Source organism: Nestor notabilis, unplaced genomic scaffold (assembly GCF_000696875.1).
Source record: "Nestor notabilis isolate BGI_N333 unplaced genomic scaffold, ASM69687v1 scaffold13673, whole genome shotgun sequence".
Classification (NCBI taxonomy): Eukaryota; Metazoa; Chordata; class Aves; order Psittaciformes; family Psittacidae; genus Nestor; species Nestor notabilis.
The window spans coordinates 52857-72470 of NW_009922477.1; the positions used below are offsets into that span (position 1 = coordinate 52857).

Sequence of the window (19614 nt, forward strand, 5' to 3'; positions counted from 1 at the left end):
GAGGTTGTAGTGATGCGGGGTTGGCCTCTTCTCCGAAGTAACAAGTGATAGGACAAGAAGTAATGGCCTCAAGCTGCACGAGGGGAGGTTTAGATTGGATATTAGGAAGAATTTCTTCAGTGGTCAGGCATTGGAACATGCTGCCCAGGGAAGTGGTGGGGTCACCATCCCTGGAAGTGTTCACAAACCGTGTAGATGAGGCCCTTAATGACATGGTTTAGTGGCAGCCTTGGCAGTGCTGGGGTAATGGTTGGACTTGATCATCTTAAAGGTCTTTTCCAAGCCAGTTGATTCTATGATTCTATATATCACTGGTCTTCAATATGCTTAACAAAAACTTACAACAAAATCAAAGCTAAAAGTCCCTGACTAAATTAATGTAAGAATAATTTCTGATTTTGCATGCAGTGTTATAAAATCTTTTACACTGACCTAAAGACACTCAGTTTTTGATATTGTACGTAAGAAATGTACTGCTAACCTTTAAGCTAGGTGGCAGAAGACAAGTGTTTGGGGCAAAGCAGCTTTATATTTCACCTGTTAGAGATGGAGAACAGATTGAAGGGTTAGCAGCACATACCAAAAGCTGTTTCAGTCTCCTGCTCCTCATCCATAAAATCCAGGAAACTTTCACAGCATTTCTGCCACATCAGAAGTTTGTACACAGTTCAGTAGCACCCATGGGTGGTATCCTGATGTGTTCAGCGCTGAACAAACAGGAAACTGTACAATGCCTGGGAAGATTCCAGGGGGCTAAAGAGAAAGGGATGTGATGCCCACTCTGTAGTTTAACAGTGTAGTCAGAACCTTGAAGAGAAATGACAGCCTCAGCATATGACTAGATACAAGCAATTTTAGTAAGATTTTTATGGGGCATTACTCTCTTCATCACCAGGTGCTTATCAGCAAGCAGCTGTAAAGAAGAGCCTGTATTTCTCTAGGTGAAAAGCATGCATTGCAGAGTCACAGTTAGTGGGAAATCTCAACTGTACACTTCCAGTACGCCCTTCCCTAGTTATATTCTGCATGAAAATTAAGTAATGACATTTGGTAAAGAAGAACAAATTCAGAGACCTTTTGGGCAGCTGTAGAAGGATGGCGATAAGAGCAATCATCATTTCAAACATCACCAGGAACTGTCCAAAGAGATGGAAAGCAGAGACCACTGAATTTATTCTAGAAGAGATTTAATCGTTTTGTAAAAGGCAGGAAACATTTGATCACATATTCTCACTATTAGGAATCAATTCAGATGAAAATGAAGTGTAGGCCATAGCCAACCTGTGAATGGAAGAAAAAACATTTTTTGAATACTGTGATGAATTTCTGGGATTTGTTGATTTTGGTAAGCCATCAGTGATTGTTTAAATACTAGAAACATACTTATAAATGTAATATATTTTATAAACACAAAAATACAAAAAGGTTCATATATGTAAATCTTCAGAGAAGGTTTATGAGACTGCCACAGGACAAGTGAACTCCTGAAACCCTTTGAAAGCCATGTCCATGGAAGCAAATAAGCTTCCAGCTAAGTGAGATCTTGTCAGAAAGGCAAACAGTGGCCTGGAGTTTGTGCAGCAGGAGACCCTGTTGGAGGGTCTGCATCTGGTATTTAGGAGAGCAAGTTCTGGTCCAAGTGCTTTCCCTTTTGATTTTGATTCATGTTCCTAAATACATAGGGGGTACCATAAACCTTCTTAGGCTATTCTGCCCAAATGGTAACTACTTGTTCTACTTTATTCTGACTTATCTAAAATTGGTATCGTTACCAGCTAATGCTGACAAGGTGGCAAAACATACCATCTTCTGTGCTGATAAATGCAATTCTTTATTTTCTTTTACAGATTCTGGTTAATAGACTGTCGACAGACACAAGAATCTGTTACTTTTGCTTCCCAAGTGTACAGAGAGATTATCTGTGTCCCCTACATGGCCAAATTTGTGGTGTTTGCTAAATCACATGATCCCATTGAAGCACGGTTAAGATGTTTTTGCATGACAGATGACAAGGTGGATAAAACTCTAGAACAACAAGAAAATTTTGCTGAAGTTGCCAGGAGCAGGGATGTAGAGGTACTGTACAAGGATCTTAAAGTTTTCTCCATTTTCTAATGTGTGTTTTCTTCTGCCTTCTTATCTGCCACAAGTCCTGAAAAATAATAATGCCAACAAATACCATCTTGATGCAGTACCGTGTGTCATGGTAAGATGGAAACTTTGACTTTTGTCAGATGTAATGGAAAAGCAGCTGCCAGATACGAGTTATGAAATTCCATTCCTGATGAGCACTTGTTGGTCTCTAAGTCCACAAGGCTAGTGGAAAGGTTAGCTATGTTCAGCTACTGCAGCCTTAAGCTGGATTCAAGGAGATAGTAAATATGGAATTGCTTGAGTCTGAGGTCTCTGTTATGGGACTAAAGCTTAGAAAAGCTAGAGGACAAAATGGAAAGAATTTGTTTTCCCAGAATGCTGTTTTATTGTGGGCCTCTTAAACTGCGTGTTTAGAAACTAGACTGACTTTATGCAAGGAAATCAGGTTATAAAATGAAATTGGGAGTTACCATTTCGTCCAGCAGCTTCAGGCTCTTTGTCTTCCTTTTCTCTGGTGTCAAGATAACATTTCTTTGATTCAGATTCAGAACTAAGGCAGCTACTGCCAACTAAGTATCACAAAATCTATTTGACATGGCTGGTTATGCAAGCAGGAAGCATTGCCCATGGCTCTTACTAAACAAAATTCAATAGTCTGTAAGAATTTTTGGTAGCTTGGCTGGGGTTTTCAGGTGTACTAAAGACTGAAGTCACTCAGCAGCGAGCTGAGAGGTAGGAAATAGGGGGTGTAAAAACACTTTTCCTTCAGCCTAAAACTAAGTTCCATTGATGCAGGCTAGCCCTAGTTCAATCCAAATACCTCACAGTTAGTTCTGTGGTGGTCCACAGTGATGATTACTTAGTTTTAATTAGCGCTATAGCACACTGCCAGGAGACACGTTGAATTTTTCAGTTACTGACTTCCTCTTAGAGGAATGTCTGAGCAAAGATGAGTTTTGAGGGTGGTGTTCTTTGCTGGACTGTTACATTCCTGACCCTGATACTAAGTGTCTGTTGTGAAAAAAGGGGAGATAGTTAAAGCCAAAAAGGCCAGATACATCTCAACTTACAGTAACTCCATAAATTAATATCACTAGCCAAAAAGGCAGTCAACAGTAGTCACATTTTGTCAGCATCTTTGCTTACCAAGGAGTTTATCTAGCAGGTTTGATTACTGTTCTGCTCTACTTTGCCTAACAGGCAATAGCTTTCCACTGTGGAAACCAGCAACTTGCCTGCTAAATGCCAATTTTCTGGCTCCATCACCTTTCTCAGGAGGGATAATAAATTGAAAGTGCTTTAACTACATGCATGGCATATTCTTCTGCTTAGTGAATGCGAATCCCATCTTTACAAAAATTTGTCCTTGCTGTTCCTGAAGCCCTGACGGGCATTTCTTGTGCAGAGCATGTACATAAAATATGGGCTTGTAAAACTAAATGACAAGCTGAATTTTTGGGAAGCAAGGATGTGACTTTAATGTATTGGCAGTTTGAAGGGAGTATCTCCAAATGAGGTAAGCTGAGATTTAAATGTGTGGAGGGACCATATCAACAGCAATCCAAAAAGGTAGGCGGTATCATTATATAGGCATTTCAGAGAGGCATTTACCTGAGGCCTGACTTTCAAAAGCTTTAAGCCTTTACAAATCCAGCTGAAATAAATAGAATCTGCTCACATACACTATTTTCCCCTGCTGCAACAGGCTATTGCAAGTAGATTTAACGCATAGGTAATGTAATTTAGAAAGCTTTTGCATTGGTAAAAAGGTCCCCTGCAACTTCATGATAATTCCTGACTGGCTTATTATCCTGTCAGGCAAAACAAGGACTTTTGATTTGTTTGCTGAAGAAAATATTTATTTGACTGTTATGATAACACCAGGTTAGCAAAGTATACTAAAATGATAGCCAGTAAAAAAAAAATCCATATTGAAATACAGATTGAAAATTTGGCTAGATTCATGACATTGAACACTCATGTTGTTATTTATAGTGTCACGCTGTTATTAAATTTATAGTGTGTTCCATTTGGAATTTAATAATCTGAAATGCTTCCACAGATTTTACATAACTGTACCTAACAAACCTTGTAAGTGATGACAAGTCCTGGCAATTTAAGAAATGGGTTGAAACTACTGTAGAATTATGCTTAAGAAGAAATCCTAACCACCCCACTGCAATTAATTGCTGCTTTGCTGCTTCTTTGTTTTCAATAGGTATTAGAAGGAAAACCCATCTATGTTGACTGCTTTGGCAATTTGGTGCCACTAACGAAGAGTGGGCAACATCATATATTCAGTTTTTTTGCCTTCAAAGAAAATAGACTTCCTCTGTTTGTTAAGGTAATCTTACAATATGAGCTATGGATTGTATTTTTATTTTCTGAGTTCACAATAAACTTAGCAGACTGAAGGACAGTCCCAAATTACTTTATGATAATGGATTAAATGTTGACTTGGTTAGTCAAAACCACCAGAAGTAGCTACATAAAATTAATTTTTCTCTAAATAATAATATAAAATACTTTTTCTCTAAATATAATGATCTGTGCCTCTGTTCTGCTGTATATGAAGGAGTCCACAGCATTCTTTCAGACACCAAAATGGTGCTTCTAGGAATCCTGTTCTTTACCTAATAATCTAAAGAGCCATCGACCTCAGTCTTGTTCGGTTTTCTGTATCGCAGTTCAATATGTTGCAGGAAAAAATGTCAAATGCAAAAAAGTGTCAGAAAACATTGTAGAAATGGCAGAAATTTGTCAAAATGGGATTGTTGTACCCTCTGCTTATACATATGCATATGGCTGCAAATACAGGTATAATTGTTCTTCAACCAGTCATCCTCCCTTCAGCAGCAATGCAAAACATCTTCGGGGATACAGTAAGAAAAGCATGGCTCCTTTTTGGAGATTTCAAGTTATGGCTTTACCATATTTTTGATAACAAAGAAAAAAGAAAGTAATTAATTTTGCTGAATTCCCAACTATAACCTAATTTTATCTCTTTAGGGTATATTACTGTACTATACCATTTTAAAAACTTTTCTGTGAATCGGGAAGTTTGTAAAACAAAAGTCAAGCCAACTCCTCCCCATTCATCAAAAAGGAACTAATGTTATAGAGCCCGTGACACAAACATCACAGTGCACGGGGCTTATCTGGGTCGTTCATGAGATCTGCAGGAGCAGTCATGGAAAAAAGTGCTCTTGCTGTGGTCTGCGCTGCCAGCAGAGAGGGCTGCTGCCACCCAGCCACCTTTGGCCTTGCGTATTTTTCTCTCTAATGGCTTTTTCCAAAATAGGTTTGAAACTATGTGTGTCTTTGCATCTAGTATTTTTAGCCTGATAAAAGTTAATGCACATGCATCTAATTGTATAATTTTATTAGCTCAGAAAATGAAGAATGAGGTAATGCTTTCAGTCCTGTTGCTCCCGTAATATCACATGTAATCCTCCTGACATTATGTACAGAAGCTAAAAGTACATCACCAGTACCTTAAGTTCCAAGTGCTTACACTTGTTTCTACTAACAGCTGTGAAAGAGATTTTAAAGTATGCCATGATGTGGTATCTTTTGTAGATAATAATCATCACACCTATAAATATGTTCCAGCAAATTTCTTCATTCTAAGAGAAGGATTTATCAATACATTGGAGAAAACTTTTTTCAAGAAAAGAAATTTTAAGGGGAGTGAGGGGTGTCAGAGAAACATGTTATTTTCCCCTACATGGACTTTTTCTCCCACACCTAGCCTCTTTTTGCTAAATAATTTTGAGTGGCACAAGTGGATCCTATGGCAAAATAGCAAAATGACAGATGAAATGTCTCTCTGCTCTACCAGGTGCGAGACACCACGCAAGAACCCTGTGGACGATTATCATTCATGAAGGAGCCAAAATCGACAAGAGGCCTCGTTCATCAAGCCATATGCAATTTAAACATCACTTTACCCATTTACACAAAGGTATTGTGAAATTATACTGCTCTGTAGTCATCAGCATTATAAGAAAAGCAAGAAATGAGTAGGAGGGCAAAATAGTATTAAGGCTTCGTAGTCAGGGATTTTAAAGAAGCATGAATACCACCCAAGGGCTTTCAGTTTTTTGGGTTTGGTACTCAACTTAGCTAGTGTTCAAAGATGTTATTGAGTGTTTTCCGAGGACTCGGAAGAGAATGACCGAAGGGAGCCAAATTCCAGTTTGCACTGCATAGCTCCTATGCTTTCACTGGTGTTGGCACTAGATCTGTGCTAATCTTATTTCATCTAGAAATTTTACCCAGATTCTGTTCAGGGTAAAATTCTGTTCAGTCCCAGACAGATCTGGGACTCAGCAGGTACCTTTAGGTTCATGTTTTATTTTACCAGAGACTTCCCACACTGTCTAACCATGTCTTGTGACACCTCTCTGGAGATGAAGCTACTCTTCATACTTACAAAGCATAAGGGTAATGTCTGTAGGTCGTATTATGTTCTTAAGGTATGACGTGCAGAAGGACTGAAATTATTTGTCTTTTTTTTTTCATTTACCAATTAGAGATAATTGGCATTTGCAGTAGTATTTTTAGCTAACTGCCTTGTTTATCTGTGGTGATAGAAATAAAATGTAGCAGACCTGAACTCTAGAATTTGGAAAGTTTATAGGAGAGTCAAAAGTATTTTCTTAGAATAGACTTTAATATTACATTGACTTTTGACACTGACTTTTCTTCCTACTTCTGATCAAATCTTTCAAGAATCTATGAGCATGTCACATGGTGTAAATGCTCTTTCTTCAGAATATTGTTATAAGAGTTATTAATGTGCTTGGGGAAGAAAATGGTCCAAGGTCAAGGGAAGAAAAAGGAGAGGAATACTCTAGTGTGAGTTAGTACTTATAAATAACAAGACTGAGAGCAGCTGAATTTTCCTACATCATGGGATGGCGCTTGATTGCTCTGTAAGTTAGATCAGATAATAAGAAGTGCTTGTTTTCTTAGAAAAAGTCAGTTTATTGCTGTTCTGTGCTAACTCAGATATTTTTTTTGCTGTCCTTGTCAGATTAGCCGCATGCCTTCTAGGAATGTATTAGGCTGTTTGTCCAAAATCTTGCCTGCTGCTATTCATTTTTTCTTGGCCTTTTTAGCATATAATATAATCTTTATTATAGTATTTTTCATATAATTTAAAAATAACACAACATATTTTAACTTTAAATGGCCAGTGTTCTGAACTATTTTAACTATTTATTTGTGCTAATTTATGGATGCAAAAGCACATATATGTATTAAGTTGCGGTATGAAGGATCACTGGAAGTCTAACACGCGGAAACAACTTTGCTGTTGTAATTTGCTCAGTTCTGTAGCCTTTTGTGTTTTAAACTGTCAGTTTAGTTTTGCTGCTTTTTGATGTAAGAAATCAACTGCAGAAACATACTGCATTTCCTTCTTTGCTGTTAAATGTTGTCAGAAGTTATATTTTCCTACTCTCTTCTTCTAGAACTTTTTTATTTTGTCTGCTTTGTTTTTTCCTTCTCTTTTTGCATGGCATTTTGGAACTGAAAGGAATCAGAATCAGACCAAGAACAAGAAGAAGAGGTAATATTGCTATAATAGCTTGTAATTACTTACACATACTACTAAAATACGGCTAACAAATAGAGCTTGGAAGATAAAATCCATAGTGAAATGAGCATATCAATCATCAGCTCGGTGCTACAAAAACAGTGATGAGGAGTACGTTCAAAAGTGCAAAATTTGGAATTTACAGAGTTTAACTTTCCCTGCATTAAAATTGAAGATTTACTGGATCAGATGCACTGATTCTGGAGGTATATAATAGTTCATTTGCCTTTCAAAACAATTCCTTAATAATTTAGAAATCATTTTGCTCAAGAATAAGCCATACAGTGTATCTCTTTAAGCTTTATTGTTTGCAGCACAGAAAAGGGTAAATGGGATTGTTTTTTCTGATTCCAAGAATCATCCCACATCCTAAAAACAGTGTAGGGTTGGTTGCTACTAGACTTGCCTCAAGTATTCAGAACTGGTGGATTGTTGGCGTAGTATACTTTTTGTTAATATCCCTCAGCACTGTCTTCTTCTCTAGTTAGGGGTGAGTAGGGAGAACAGAGGGACAGACCTAAATACAGCAAGTATCTCCATTGACTTCTTCCCCATTGCTGGGGGGAGTCTGTGACCAGATTGCAGTCGAATGCACTGCCTGCATACATGGAAGGGCAGCAATTCCCAAATCTTGTCCATTTATAACATCCAATGGACTGCATCTTACAGGTTTCTGAGTCCAGTACAGAAACAGTTACAAGTAAGTTTTCTCCAAGTAAAATGTGGAGAGTTTTTCATAAACTCTGCACCTTTAGCATAAACCGAATTGCATCTTAATTGAGACATGTGGCCAACCTCCCCCTCCATTCCCAGCCCCCTCCTGGCAGTTACAGATGTGTCTTGAGGTCTGACCCCTATGTGAATGAGTAACATTTGAAAAGCATCCCCACATTTTAATGATGTTGAGCTGCTGGAAATGATGAGAGTGCCAGGCCTGTTGGAATAGCCTGTCCCCAAAGATGACACACGTTTTTTTCTACAAAATGCAAAACAGAGCTCAGAAATTTTGTGGCATGAATTGGAGTTGTAAGCTAATTCCCTTGTATTCATTCAGAAAGTGACATTTCTTAATCATTTGATTTCATACCAAAAGCACAAAACTGAGTCTTTAAGACTCTATAATGCTGTTTCTGCATTCCCAGAGAAGTCTCCAAAAGTTGTTTTTAACAAATTAATGCTCATTAAAGCAGCATAAAGGATATTGGAAAATTATTTTTCCAGACATTGATGACTTCTTGGATTTTAATCTGAGAAACTAAAGCACAAAACCTCAAGCTAAACCATCTTCCATTTGAAATTATTTATTCACTTTATTCATTTTATGTTAATAATATTAATTAGTATGCTGACGTAATTCCAGACTGATTTAGTGAAACTTAAAGTAAAGGGAATTAAAGTATCCTAGGGATCCTAGGTTACCATCTCTAGGGTGTTCTGTACTTTAGAGGAATTATAAGACAGCCTCAAAGATTTGCTTCTTGAATTTTTAGTCTGATACTTTTATTTTTTACTTTGGTCAAGTACTGTGTTTTCTTTTGAGTAACACTGAAATTGTATGGCTTTTTCAATCTATACCCAGATGAACTCTGAAAAATCCAACAGATGGCCCGAGAGCCATCACTGCTTCCATTTAGAGGTATCAATAGCTGTTAGTGGCACCGAGTCTTAGTTCTTGCTGTAGGCAGTAGCAAGGCTGCAGTCATTTCTACATCCGCTTTTCACCATCACAAAGTACAGAGGTGAAAATGCAAACCACGATCTCAGAATGAACACGTACAATGAAACTATGCATAAAGCATAGTAGGTGCCTTCCAGATGGGACATCTGCCTTCACGTGACCATACTGGACTCTTTTGCTTTAGACAGGAAGAGACAAGTTAATGCAAAGCAACAATATACCCAGTAATATAAAAGTCTGCATCCTCTCTACTGCATGTTGCATTTAAAGAGATATATTGCAATATTTTGCATCTGCTATTGACTGTAACTATAGCAAAGTAACCATTTTTCTGTTAATAGAAATACTAAATTAATTAACCCATGCTTTTACCATTATTTTTAATCCGTTTGTGGTGCCATTTAAGTCAATGAATCTGTGTGTCTCCATACATCTAGTGGATTTGACTCAAGCTCTACAACTTCACTAGTGACTTCATATATATTGCTTATATTTGAACTTTTAAATTTCCCCCTTTATTCTCTTCCAGGTTGATATGACTTCAGAAAAAAGTAAGATTTTCTCTTTTTTTGAAAATGTTACAGTTCAGTTTGTATGAAAGATGCTTAAGAATAAAGATAAGCATGAAAGAGAGCTAAGCATTAACTGCTGTTGCTAATAGCATCAATACTTTTAAAACATAATAGAAAACAATTTAATACCAAAGCAGCTATGCAATTAAATCCATTTTAATGTATAAATTAACAAGTAATACAGTTTAATACAGTTCATCTAAGCATTTACTTTCCTTTGACATCCCTAGTAATCCTGCTATTGCTATTTTGCTTGTATGAGTGCTCATTCCCTCCATTTTTTGTTTTGTCCATTTGTTGACACACATTGTTGCCTCATATTTGAGATAAATGACAGTATCACTTTTAAATGTAATTAGTAGATTTCATTAAACTGATGAAATACCACCATGCAAAAAAGTGATACTGTCCAAAGTAATCTGGCTGTTTAACCCTCCCCCACCCTTTACTGTGGTGAAATATGACTGGAAATATTGACTGTTAGGTTTGGTACAGCGTATGTACCTTTCGTAAATACAGAATTGGGACATAATTATTATTGGAAACTGATAGCGAGTGGTGCACGAGGCCAGAGATCTCCTTTAATAAGGATACACATCAAACCAATATAAATTTGGTCTGAAGAGCATCTCTAATAAGAACTGTTTTCAAATGCAGTGATTTCTTAAATCTGGTTAGGAAAAGACTGACCTCTTTCATTTCTAGTTTAAAATGCAATGTCTTGCCTGTTATTCTACATTGTCTTTTGAGGGTTATTTATTCTCAGTGTACTGATGTTAAAATTGGAAGGACCATAGCGCCGTGATCATGAAGACCAAATGGACAATAATTCCCTTTTGTTATAATTAATGAATGCTTTTTACATTGAGAGACAGTTGTGCTGCACTCACTTTCCTTGGCAGAATGAACAGCTTTGTTATGCAAGCTAGAAAGATTTCAGTGCAGGTGTGAGGGAGGCCAACCGCATCCTACTGAGAGAGCATTCTTCCTGCCAGCCACACATCGTTCAGATAATACTTGCCTTTTATTTTCCTCTGGAGCTTGTTTGCTTCAGGGTAATTAACTCGACTCTGTGGCCAATGCCATCCATGTGACATCTATGAAATTATGTATTACTAAAGTTGCAAAACCCCACCGATTCAGTTGTAATTAATGGACAGCATAAACATTTATTGCAAGAGTGTAGCAAAATAGATATTGTTTATAAAGAAATCCAGATAATTACATATTGCTTAGGTTCTCCATATATGCATTACAACTTTTAACTTTTAGAGTGGGGTGCAGAAATGCATCAAGTTTTATGCAATGTACCAGAATTTAAAAAAAAATAAAAATCACAATTTCCAAGCATTGCATTCTGTTCATAACTCACCGCAGTCCTCCAGCATTTCATCATTTCAATAAACATTTTCTAGCAGACCTTCCTGAAATTAAATATTCTCAGGAGGCAGCTATGGCATAAATGGGAATTACCTTCATCCAGCTGACTATATATTGGTTGCACAGATCAGACAAATATTTCACCACAGTATGTTTTACAATGTTTTCTTTAATTTATGTGATTAATTTTAGTAAGATTGTTTTTTAACTAAAGCTACATACCCAGCAGCATTTGCAACACCTTTGCTTTGCATGGAAATAACTTGCCTTACATGAGTTGTACGTGTGTGTCTGGTGTGACTGTCTCTGATTTTTGGTTGCCATACATGATGATTTTGAAAACTCTGAAATCACTTTTAAGTTGATTCACAGTTTTTTCTTATGATCTCTCCTTTTCTCCTCTGTCTTCTCTTTCCTCAGTCTATTCATTAGTTGTCAATGAGGATGTTCCAAGGAAAGGACCATGCCTCTTAAAACAAAAGACTGTTTGTTTCATTGTTTAGGTGTGAAATCCCCTTAGATGAAATGCCGGTTTGCAGCTGATTCAGATCTCTATGTATTTGATAATAATTTAGATTACTGCAGAATGATTTTTAACTTTTGGTCATTAAGAAAAAAAAAATGTTAACCCAATGTTACTCTGACAGTTTGCTAACACTGGCTTTCTCTTAGAGGAGATCGACTTTCAATCAGTTCTAATGCTTTCCCCCTTTTTTCTTGCCTTTTTGTTTTTTTTTGAACATTGATCTGTAACATCTGAACAATCTTGAGATGCCTTCTCTTTGTGTAACTTCACTGTGGTTCTTCTGTTTTAATTTTAAATTTTGCTGTTGTTGTTGTTGTTTTGGGTTTTTTTAGTGGTGTCCTGATTTGGTTTGTTACAGCTTTGGTAATGTATGTGTGGTTGTGCTATATTGATAAAGTTAAGCAAGTTATTTCCTGCCATTTTCCTTTTCAGTTTTGTTTTGTTTTGTTTCATTTTTTGTTTGTTTCCTCCCTCCCCCGCCCCCCATTAGCTTTGCTTTGCTCTTGTACCCTCAGATCTTGTGGATCCACCATTCCTGGCCCATTTTGTTGACCTTCCTACCACTGCAACCAAAGACTCTCATTTTCAGTCAGTCCTGATTACATTTTCCAATCTCTATTTTTGATTTCCATTTTACTTTCAATGTTTTTCATTCACATCAAAGATGACGAGACAGAATCTACAGAAACATCTATCCTGAAAAGCCATCTGGTTAATGAAGTCCCTGTACTAGCCAGTCCAGACCTGTTGTCTGAAGTTTCTGAGATGAAACAAGATTTGATCAAAATGACTGCCATCTTGACAACTGACTCACAGGCTCCATTAAAGTGAAAGATCTTGGAAAAGCCGGTGAGGAAGAGCCAGGAGAGCCATTTGAAATAGTTGAAAGAGTGAAAGAAGACTTAGAAAAAGTAAATGAAATTCTGAGAGGTGGATCCTATACCAGAGAACATGTTTTGCAGAAGTCCCTTTCCAAACAAGAACTTTCAGAAGAAGAATGGGTCATTGTCAGTGATGAAGAAATTGAAGAGGCCAGAAGAAGTGCTCCTTCAGAAGCCACCGAACCTACACGTGTAGAAGTCAGGGTAGATGAAGGGACAACAAAAATGGAGAAGGCAGACGTGACAGGGATGGTAGATTACGTTACAGAGGACTTAAAACCATACATTTCTCTTCACAAGGTACAGCCACCAGCCTTACAAGAAGACTTGGTAGAGGAGAGATTTGAAGCTGTAGTAGTAAGCAGGGATTCTGAAAAAGGTCAAGAATCTCAGACAGCCAAACCACGAAGTCTGCAGGAGCAACACAAGCCGGCCTTAGAAATTAAAAAGCCCCTTAGGACAAAATTAAGAGACAAGCCAAAGCAAAAGGAAGGCAAGATGCGCAGCGGTGAAGAGCAGCCAAAGCTAACGAAGCTCACTTCGGAGGCGTCACAAGGCAGTGAGGAACCTGGCCTAATGCCGACAGCTGCGCTGGAGGCTAAAGCTGTATCCCCTGTTATAGAGGAAACTCCTATTGGCTCAATCAAAGATAAAGTTAAAGCTCTTCAGAAACGAGTGGAAGATGAGCAAAAAGTACGGTCAAAACTGCCTGTCAGAATTCAGACCAAAGAAGGCACTGCTGAGAAGGCTTCCAAAAGACCCGTACAAGTTAAAAAGCCGGCTGTACATAAAGCACAGCCGCCTGTTTCCCCTTCTTCTAAGACGGAAAGACTTGAAGAGACCATGTCAGTTCGTGAACTGATGAAAGCCTTCCAGTCAGGTCAAGACCCATCCAAGAATATATCTGGACTGTTTGAGCACAAATCTGTCAAACAGAAGCAACAGCTCCCCGAGAAGGAAACAACACGGAGAAAAACGACAGTTTCACAAAGCGAAATGAGGCGAGTAACAAGCCACAAGACGGACAAACAGAAGGACAAACAAAGTGCGGGATTAAAAACAGAGAAAGAGCCGCAATCCAAAAAAGGAAAAATGCAACTCTCTACCGTTGAAACTACCAAGAAAGCTGCGAGTAAAGACCAGGTAAAAGAGCAGGGCAGCAAAAAACCGACTGAACCTCTCCCTCCAGTGTTTGATGATGAAAGTGCCAAAGATGCAGTGGTTGGAAAGGGCAGGCCTTCTGATGACCAGGGAGATACTGACTTCCAGATCAGCCCTGACAGAAAAACCTCAACAGACTTTTCTGACGTCATTAAAGAAGAACTGGAAGACAATGACAAATATCAACAGTTCCGGCACCTTTCAGTGACGGAGGAGGGAGAACTTAACTTGGAGCAAGTACTGACCAGCCCGTTCAGCGCTGCTTTTCCCACAGACTACGGGAAAGACGGGTTCCTGCCCACTCTTTCTCTGCAAAGCGCTGCTTTTGATGGGAGCTCCGAGAGCCTGAAGCACGAAGGCGTGGCCGATTCTCCGGGTAGCCTACTGGATGGAACCCCTCAGATCAGCTCTGAAGAAAGTTATAAGCATGAGGGTCTGGCAGAAACTCCAGAAACAAGCCCCGAAAGCCTTTCATTCTCACCAAAGAAAACAGATGGGCCAATCGAAGAAGCTAAAGGAGCAGCTAGTGCCCACACAACAGCAGAAACATGTTCTCCGAAGGAACTCCCTCCAAAGGAAGATGAAAAAGGTATTACTGAAAGGCAGCTAGATGCTGTTACTGAGACTAGTAAGTCTCATTCTGACCATGTATCGGAAGACCTTGTACCTACAGCCTCTGAAGAAGAGGCTGATAAGCTTACAGAAAATAGCGCAGCTTCCATTATGAAAGATATTAGCAGGGATACAGAATCTGCAACCACTGCACATTTAACTAAGTCTTCTGAAACACATGACACTGCTTTAGCGAAAGACAAAGATATAACCTGTGAACACCGTGTTGCGGTTAGAAGTCCCCAGAAATTGGAACTTTCACTTGCTAGCCATGATAGTGAAAGCTTTAGCCCAGTTGCAGATGACTCTTTGGCTATAAGTCATAAAGACTCCCTGGAGGCAAGCCCAGTGCTAGAAGATAACTCGTCACACAAAACACCTGATTCTTTGGAGCCCAGTCCTATGAAAGAGTCTCCCTGCCGTGATTCTCTTGAAAGTAGCCCCGTAGAACCAACAGTGAAGGCTGGTATTTTGGGGCAGTGTCCTCTGCCTTCCCTTCTTGGCAAAGGAGAAACCTGCCCAGAGCTGGCATCGGTGCGTTCCAGGATTCTCCGTGACCCCGAGGGAAGTGCTGATGATGACAGTCTGGAGCAAACGTCCCTCATGGAGAGCTCGGGGAAAAGTCCGCTTTCACCTGAGACTCCTAGTTCTGAAGAAATTAGCTATGAAATCACACCTAAAACAGCAGACTCACAGGCACTGTCCAGTGTACGGAAGTCAGCCGTGATCCCTGAAGTCAGTGAAGAACCGGAGGACGATTCGGAAAGTGAGCCGAAGAAGAGATTCACCCCTGAAGAGGAGATGTTTAAAATGGTGACCAAAATCAAAATGTTTGATGAGTTGGAACAAGAAGCGAAACAGAAGAGAGATTGCAAAAAGGATTGTAAGCAAGGTGAATCCACTGCCATTGCTAATTCAGAAGATGCATGTAGAGCTGAAGAACCACAGTCGACAGCTGTGGAAGACAGAGATATACCTATGGTGGTGATGCCCACAGCTGAGTCTAGAAAAAGCTCTTCCTCTTCAGAAAGTGAGCCAGAATTGACTCGGCTGAAAAGAGAGGCCGACTCAGGCCTCTTAATGGAGCCTGTGATCCGGGTGCAGCCACCCTCACCGTTACCATCCAGTATTGACTCCTGCTCTAGCCCCGATGAAGCAGGTTTTCAACCTATTGATTCAGAAAGGTGCTCTATCGGGATTGGTTTGGTTAAAGTGGAACAGGATAAGCCGATAGAGGATGGCAAAGAAGAACCGCTTATCCCCAGAGGCAGCTGTACGGCTTCTGCTTGTCATTCTGATGGTTGTGCAGAACCTGATGAATCAAAATGCGGCTGTGCAAATGACAGGGAGGTTGTTAGTCCTAGTGCCCCAGCCACACTGTCTGGAGGTACTCCGTGTCATTTCACTGATGCCAGTTCTCAAAAAGAAGTTCACCCTGAGTCGCTGCTAACACTCAAGCAATGTGATACTACCAAAAAAGATGTTGAAGCCACCTCATCATTAACATGCACAGATCTCATTGCTACAAGAGCTGTGCCAGAGAACGTAGATGGTAGTTCTTGTGGACACGGTACCACCAAGTACGCTGTACCACAACATGCCAAACAGGCTGAAAGCGATACTGCTGACCGTTTCACTGTGGGAAGTGGTTTGGGAAAAGCAGATACAGATTTTGAAACATGCCCAGGAGAGACTCTTGCTGAGGAGCCCCTACCAGAGTATTCATCCCTCACTGCTGAAACAGTGGAACCGGAAAGCTGCGTAGCAGATGCTGCTCAAAATAGTATAGTAAGCCCTTATGAGAACATGTCTTCTGAACATTTCTTTACTGACCCTGAAAGTAAGGTAGGATCTGGTAGAAAACTGCTGCCTAGGGAAAGCTGTTCTACCAAGGAAGGGAAAGATCAGACTAGTGAAGATTTACTTAGCAGAGACGCAGGTAGCGAGTATTGCTTTTCAGAGGAAGTATATATGGAAATAGAGCCCAAAACAGAGGATGCGTTTCAGAAAATGTCACAGGGGTCTTCAGCATCGGATTCCACAAAATTAGCAGAATCTGCCCTTGAGGATATCAGAGATGAAACAGAGAAATCAATTGGTCAAGTTGTCATCACTAAAACTGACGTGGATTCTGACATGTGGAGTGAAATACGGGAAGACGATGAAGCCTTTGAAGCTCGGGTGAAAGAAGAGGAACAGAAAATATTTGGGTTGATGGTAGACAGGCGATCACAAGGCACAACACCTGATACCACGCCGGCCAGAACGCCCACCGAAGAAGGGACACCACTTAGTGAACAGAATCCATTTCTTTTTCAGGAAGGAAAGTTGTTTGAAATGACTAGAAGTGGGGCCATTGACATGACCAAAAGGAACTATGCAGATGAAAGCTTTCACTTCTTCCAAATGGGGCAGCAGCCTCAGGAAGAAGTTCCTTTATCTGAAGAAGTGAAAGAAGCAGCAGAGGTAGAATCTTGTAAGCTAAAGAGCTCACCAGATCCATTTTCACCTTTGGAATTGGAGGACTCGGATAAACAAGAAAAGGATACCTTGAAATATTCACCCCCAGCATCTGAGTGTAGTGATATATCAGAAGAAATGACAGACGAAGGTGTCGGCACAGGTTCCTCAAAAGCAGATCTGAAATCCAGAATTCCAATTAAAATGGGTATTTCGGCTTCTTCAAAATCACCAAAGAAAGAAATCGCTGCCTCAGAAGCTGAGCCCTTCTCCAGAACGGAGACTGACGTGGTTGAGAGCAGTCAGGTGCCTTCCCCCACCTCTCCCGAGTGGGCCGTAGTAGAAGATGAATTAGATTTTTCCAAAGTCACTAGATCAGTTAGTTCTGGACAGGGTGATGAGTCCCCAGACTCTTCGCCAGAGGAACAGAGATCTGTGATTGAAATCCCTACTGCTCTGATGGAGAGAGCGCCTTCTTGTGAAAGCAAATCCAAAATTCCTGTAAGAACAGCCGCTGCTGCATTGCAACAGTTGGAAAACGAGAGCCTTCCCACAGACAGCTTCTTAGATGGTTTGCAGTGTGAAGGAAAAGATGACCCAGCAAAACCAAAGTCTAAAATCCCAGTCAAAGCAGCTTTCCAAAAAACTGAACAGCAGCATATGCACACGGATGCATCTGTCCGCAAGCTAGAGTCACCCAAAGCTCCGGACGTGACTGGCAAACTGCCCGTGAAACAAGATAACCGCAGTAAATCTGAATCCGATGCGAGTATTCCTATGGACCCAAAGATTAAGCGATCAATAAAAGCTAGGAGTTATGCTGAAGCAGAAGCAGAGACCAGAGAGAGGGAGAGAGAGATGAACCTTGAGCTAGACTCAGATGAGGCAACAACAGCAAGACCCAAGGCATTTTCGTCACGGTTGCCAGTTAAAAGCAGAAGCACTACAGCCTCCCGCAGTGCTTTTAGTCCCACAAAAGAAAGTAAAGAACATTTTTTTGACCTTTACAAAAACTCCATAGAATTCTTTGAAGAAATTAGTGATGAAGCTTCTAAGTTAGTGGAAAGACTCACACAGTCAGAGAGAGAACAAGAATTAGTTTCAGACGATGAAAGCAGTAGTGCCCTAGAAGTTTCAGTTATTGAAAATGTGCCATCTGGTGAGACCCAGCAGTCAGTTCCGGAAGACATCTTTGACACCAGACCCATTTGGGATGAGTCCGTAGAGACTCAGATTGAACGTATCCCTGATGAAAATGTCCATGACCATGCTGAAGGTATTTGCCGACGACTGGGATTCCCTGTGCGACGCATGTCATGAATTAAACTTCTTGTTTTTTTTGTTTTCTTTGGTGTGCGTGGGGGTGTGCATCTGTACGTGTGTGTACATGCGTGATGTGTGAGGCATTTTCTTTAAGCTTTTGGTGGTTAGTTGTGTTGTTTGTTTTATTTTCCCAGTGAGCCACATTTGGGGTTTTTTGTGTTGTATCTGTGTCTGTCTTGTCTGTGAAACAGATCTCAAGATTGCAAACCATGAATGCTGGTGGGAAGTGTTACCGTAATAAGCAAAAACACTTCTCAGTATATGTCTTGCTTTACCATTCAATCAATGGCTCAGGTTGTGCACATTTTGGCTTTTGACTTTCCCTGGCCCTATTCTTAACTGTTAATTTTTCTAATAGTGGAATATTTGGGCATCAATTGAAACAAGGACAGGAAAATTTATTTTCCTTTGAGTTCTTACATAAAAAAAATGTACAGAAGCTTTACACAATTAACTTTTTCATGGTCCTTTTTTTGACAATCCATATCTCAAGAAAAATCTGTGTCACTAGTAACTTTAGTATGAGTTTTCTGGCATTTGCTTTTCCTCTGGCTACTTGCATACAGCTACTGAGTAGCCATGATGGAAATCCAGCAGCTAAAAAGAAACATGCATATGTCTTTAATGCAAAGCAATTTTCTGCTTCTGAGATACTGCAATCCAGGTGTGCATTCAGGGAAAATCAAAACTCAAATTCTGCCATCCTCAAAGTAGCGTTGGGGATGGGAGGAACAGTCTCAAAGCAATGAAGACCAGCGAACGAACATCGTATTTTTCCTTGCCTTCACTGTAACTATCGTGTATCGCAACCCTGTTGAAAACATCAGTCACACTTAAATTAGTGATATCTCAAATACAAACCATAATATGAAGTGCCATATGGGCTCTTTGAACAAAACTTCCCCTACAATGGAAAGAACAGAATTAGAAGCACTGGTCCAGATGAATTTATCAACCTTGGTATTTACTAAGGAGGCATGGAAAAATCACAGCTCTTGTCTTAAAGTCTTCAATGTGCTGTTAGAGTGAAGTTCTAGAATAAAATGCTTGGCCAAAATAGGCACACTAGGCACTTCAGTCCGCATTTAAACTTTCACACGAAAGCCTGATTTTCAAGTAGAAAATATAGATGGTCCTGTGCTTTTTGAAAAATCAAGCTTTTGTTGTTTTGTTTTTGTTGGTTTTGCTTTGTTTTCTAAGCCTGGGGATTTACAGTCCCCACTTGAGTTACCAATTTTAACAGCCTCTCCCCATTTAGCAGTTAGAAAAGCAGTGGTTAGAAAAAAACACAGCACTTTCCCTTCTTGGGCTCTATCACCTATGGA

At 39.8% G+C, this 19614-nt stretch overlaps 1 protein-coding gene across 1 annotated transcript in view; it reads left to right on the plus strand.

The window, feature by feature from the left end:
* LOC104403480 (ankyrin-2-like) overlaps window positions 1-19614 on the plus strand; it is a gene marked incomplete at its 5' end in the record, with an annotated part of 84946 nt that overhangs the window by 52039 nt on the left and 13293 nt on the right. Inside the window, 7 exon segments of the mRNA XM_010011626.1 lie at window positions 1848-2076; window positions 4313-4438; window positions 5936-6058; window positions 7637-7669; window positions 9904-9925; window positions 12517-12660; window positions 12663-18242. Of these exon segments, the coding sequence (XP_010009928.1) occupies window positions 1848-2076; window positions 4313-4438; window positions 5936-6058; window positions 7637-7669; window positions 9904-9925; window positions 12517-12660; window positions 12663-18242 (6257 nt within the window).